This window comes from Helobdella robusta (assembly GCF_000326865.2).
Source record: "Helobdella robusta unplaced genomic scaffold HELROscaffold_14, whole genome shotgun sequence".
NCBI classification, from domain to species: Eukaryota; Metazoa; Annelida; class Clitellata; order Rhynchobdellida; family Glossiphoniidae; genus Helobdella; species Helobdella robusta.
Window position 1 is genome coordinate 741018 of NW_008703782.1, and position 5000 is coordinate 746017.

Below are 5000 nucleotides of genomic sequence, written 5' to 3' on the forward strand. Positions count from 1 at the left end.
ATACACATACAAACAAATATATACAAACAAACATACAAACCAACATACAAATCAACAAACATACAAACAAACGTAAACACAAACATACAGTTAAGGTCTTAAATATCACAGAAACATCTTGCTCCATGCACTTATTGGCTAGATGATGAAACAAGTTTCTACGAGAGCCGTCAATCATATTTGTGACTCCGCCCCCATTATCGACGAGGTATTTGATGAGTTTTTCGTTGCCCTGACGTCATGATGAATGAATGAATGAATGAATAAAATATGAATGAATATTTTGAATGAATGAAATGTTTTACTTCAACTAAAAAAAATTAAACAATATTGACAGTGATGTTAATGATATTGATGCGGTAATGATAGCGACATTTATACAACAATCATCATCTTCTTCTTCTTCGCCATCATCACCACCACAATAATCATCACCACCACAATCATCACCATCACCACAACAATCATCATCATTACCACCGTACATTTTGAAGAGCGTACAGCAGGGCAGTTGATCCGGATTTATCCTTCTTGCTGGGATCGCATCCATGCCCAACCAACAATTCAGCCATCTTTACTGTTATGGATTCCTTGGTTGATTGAGTGATTGATTGGCTAGTTGGTTAGACGTTTGAGTGATTGACTGGTTGGTTAAATGATTGAGTGATTGACTGGTTGGTTAGACGATTGAGTGATTGACTGGTTGATTGATAGATTTGATATCCGCTGACTAAACAATCAATCAATCATTAATTCATTTATTGGATCATTAATTCATACGCTCTATCTATCAATCAATCACTAATTCATTTATTTGACCATTAATTCATTCACTCCTTCATTCATTCATTTAATGAAAGACTCAACATACAGCATCCTCCTTGGACTTGTTCGTGTTCTCAGCCAGATGGTGGAGCTAAATTATTTGATTGAACAATACGATAAGTCATAATTCATTTCAATTCATACATTAATCCCCAATCACAATCAATCAATCAAAATCATCCAATCAATCACAGCTATCCAATCAAAGTCAAACAACCAATCGTAGCTAGCCAATCAAAACCAACCAAACAATCCTAGCCAGCCAATGAAATCCAATTAACCGATCATAACTAGCCAATCAAGACCAACAATCAATCGAAAGACTAACGGCAGTTTTATCCAAATCATCAACCAATGAACAGTCGGCCTTCTTATCTTCAATCAAATATTTCAACTGGTCGACAACACAACTTTCGTTCAAGTTACTGGAGCAGCACAACATCACAAGTGTACATCCCTGGTCCAGACGGAAATTTATGGAAATTCCAGACTGTTCTAATAATAGATCAGCCAATCCGGTGTGACCTTTTAAAAAGGCAATAGCCAATGGCGACATCTGTTGCAGAGATGGAGGTTAATTATAAAAGTATCAATAAATGAATGGATGAATGAATGAATAAATCAATGATTGGTTGATTGAATGATTGAATAAAAAATGATAAATAGATAAAACAATGAATGAATGAATGATTAAATAAATGGATGAGTGAACCGGCCAACCTTCCAATCGTTAGTAACTTCACATACGGTATCAACACTGAGCAATATCTTGACGCAGAAGTACCAGCCGTATGCAACAGCGTAATGAAGTGGGCTATTTCCAGAGCTATCTTTAGCATTTGAGTCACAACCTGAATTTTAAATAGGTCAGTTCACGCACTTAAATTGGGTTATGAATTAAACTATGTCATTAATTTGACCGGGCTATGAAATTAATTGTTTTTTTCCTAATTTAATTAGGTCATTACATCTACGTTACTGACCAATATGTAATAAGTAGGTTAGAATGTGGGCGTGTCCGTTCATGCAGGCCAACATCAGGGATGTGCGTTTTAGCTTATCTGCATTGAATTGATAAAGGTTGAAAATGGATTAGTCGAATCTATCTACTTCTCTCTTATCGTCATCACTTTATTCAACACCACAACAATCCTCATCGTCATCATCATCATCACTGTTACAATCATCAACATTATCGTTATCACAATCACAATCATCATCATCACAATCATTATCACGATCATCATCATCATCACAACAGACCCTTTTTATCGGGTTTAGCACTGGCCGATTGGACGAGCCACCTGGCGACACTGAAGTGGCCTCTCTGGCAGGCGATCATCAGTGGCGTCATCTTATTCTGACTGGCTCCCAGCTCCTGTTCCACCAATGCTCCGTGGGATGATAACATCTGCACGCATTCCTGTGTTAGTGTGTGTGTGTATTTGATTCGTGTGGGTTTGTATACGTGTGTGTGTGCATGTGTGTCTAAATAGCACATCCCTAAATATTAAAATCTCTCAATCGGTCCCAGTCCGTACCAACCAAATGTCCGTGATAGGCAGCGTAATGTAGGGCAGTAAAACCACAAAATGTACCACGTGACTTGATGTTCGGCCTGTTGACTCCGCCCACTCCATATTTTGTGACGGTAAAATTTTTTTCGGCCGCTTATAAAAAAAAATTAAAAAATTAACGTTTAATTCGGTTAAAATTATTCAGTAACTTTTTTTATTTATCCTAAATTTAGGTTTATATAGTCACCAATAACCAATAAAAGCAATAAAAACCATTTTATTTAAACTCTAATTCCTTGCTAACTGTATCTCAATCTGGATTCAGACCTGCTCACAGTACTGAAACTTCTTTACTCAAAATACGTAATGGCAGACCTTAATTTGAAATGGTGTTCATCCTTCTCTCTAGTGACAATAGTAATCTTACTCTTCTTCTTGCTCTTGACTTTTCCTCGGCTTTTGATACTGTTGATCATACTATTCTCTTGAGACTGCTACATCTTTCTTTTAATATTACTGATTCTTGTCTATCTTGGTTTTCTTCCTATCTCTGTAATCGTTTTTTTTTCTGTTGTTCTTAATAATTCAACTTTTAACTCATCTACTCATACTTTTGAGATACCTCATGGAGGGTTCTATCCTTGGCCCTCTTCTATTTATACTCTATACTTCTGAACTACCTCGTATTATTAATAACTTTTCTTTCTCTAGTCAACTATATGCTGATGATTCTTACATTTATACTTCTTTTCCTCCATCTAATCTCAATAGTGTTCTTCATAATCTATCTCTATGTCTTTCTTCAATTATCGCTTGGTCTGACTCTATGTTTCTTAAACTTAATCCTTCTAAGTTTGAATTAATTTGTTTTAATAAATCTAAACACTCTATTACTATTCCTCCTATTATCTTACCTGATTCTAAAACTCTTGACGTTTCTCAAGTTTCGTAGTCTGTGCCTTATCTTTGATTCTAGCATGTCTCTTTCTTCTCAGATTAATAGTGTTGCTAGAAGTTCTTACTTTCATCTACGTAGAATAAAAAAACTTTTGCCTGTTCTTGACAATCCTACTCTTTTTGTTACTTCGTTAGTAACAAAAAGAAGAATAAAACCAATAATAATAAAACCAACAGTCGATCGAAACCTTTCTTTAAGATCAGTTCAATATTTTGGCTTCTTCCACATTGGCTTGCAATCATCAGTGGAGTCATTCCTGTTGAATCGGCATCGTCCGCTTCAACCCCTCTGATTGGTCGATCGATTGCGTGGTAAATATCATTTTAATAAATTATTATAATTAATAATGTTTAAATAAAATAAAATATCAAAATTTATCAAAATTATTTAATTTTATTTCTTAACCCAAAAATTTTAACTTCATTTGTGACTAAACCTTTCATAGTTTAACTAACTCAATAAAATAATCAAAAAATAATCCCAACTATTATTATAAAAATCGAAACAATAATAATAAATAATATTTTTGGGAAAACCCACCGATCTAATAATAGCTGAAGCGGCCCAGAGCCCTCGCAGGCTGCTGCGTAATGAATAGGCTTCCTATTGGATGCATCAGCAATGTTGTACTCGGGCAAGATGGCCAGCAACTGGGCCAGGTAGGCGGAGTTTGGGTTGATTGCAGCGCAGTGAATTGCTGTCAGCTGATGACGACGATGACGATTGTCGTGATTGATATTTTGATTGGCTGGTTGTGTGGTTGTTTGATTGGCTGGTTGTGTGGTTGGTTGATTGGCTGGTTGTGTGGTTGGTTGATTGGTTGCTGGTTGTGTGGTTGGTTGATTGGTTGGCTGGTTGTGAGATTGATTGATTAGTTTGCTGGTTGTGTGGCTGATTGTTTGATTGGTTGGCCGGTTGTGTGGTTGTTTAATTGGCTGTTTTGGAGGTTATTTTCAGCCCTGTCGTTGATGATATTAAAATTTGAAAATTGTCATAATCATCATTGTTATTGTCACTATAATTATCATCAGCATCATCATCGTCGTCGTCGTCATCCCACCATCGTCATCATCACTACCATCATCACCTTATTATTATCCCATGTTTTTTTTCTGACGGACACTTCTCTTATTGGTGTAGGCAGTGGCTCCGTATCATTCATCAGCACCTGGTTGTGATGACGTCATGATGATGACGACGATGCTAATGACGATTATGATGACGATGATGATGACGATTAGAACGACAACAACAGAGACAACTAACAATACACACACGACTTGACGATATATACGAGTGTACACTTGAGAAGCCAGGAATTTTCCTTACAATGCGAAACATCGTAATGTAATGCTCCAGAGACCGAGGTGCTACAACACTACATCACGTTACATGAATCTATTGGGAAAAAAAACTAACAGCTTAATGCACTAGACCAGCTCCACCTTCTCAAACACGTAGTTTATGACGGTAACTATTCCTGTCTAATAACCAAAAAATGATACACATTTCTGTCTATAAACTGAGGTTTACCGACTTTTTTTTTTAAACAAAACAGTTCACAATGGGGGGGGCATAGACAGGCCTCAGGGGGGCATAGGCAGGCCCCAACCTGCCCTGTCTAACATAGATCAGCCGCTGTCTACAATGTGTACGACATGTAAAATGTATACAAAATGCAACACTAACGCTCAGCTGCA

The 5000-nt window shown here is 36.7% G+C and overlaps 2 protein-coding genes across 2 annotated transcripts in view; both read right to left on the reverse strand.

The window, feature by feature from the left end:
- The window catches only part of HELRODRAFT_190617 (hypothetical protein), a gene marked incomplete at both ends in the record, with an annotated part of 6144 nt that extends 5572 nt beyond the window's left edge, over positions 1 to 572 (reverse strand). The window contains 2 exons of the mRNA XM_009014583.1: positions 89 to 232; positions 486 to 572. Of these exons, the coding sequence (XP_009012831.1) occupies positions 89 to 232; positions 486 to 572 (231 nt within the window). The remainder of the gene's footprint in view (positions 1 to 88; positions 233 to 485) is intronic.
- Positions 573 to 862: 290 nt separating this feature from the next.
- HELRODRAFT_168718 (hypothetical protein) lies at positions 863 to 2818 on the reverse strand (the record flags this gene model as incomplete). Its single annotated transcript, XM_009014584.1, has 6 exons — positions 863 to 916; positions 1546 to 1676; positions 1809 to 1886; positions 2089 to 2248; positions 2371 to 2495; positions 2770 to 2818. 6 exons carry the CDS (start codon positions 2816 to 2818, stop codon positions 863 to 865), a joined length of 597 nt encoding a protein of 198 aa, XP_009012832.1.
- Positions 2819 to 5000: the final 2182 nt, after the last annotated feature.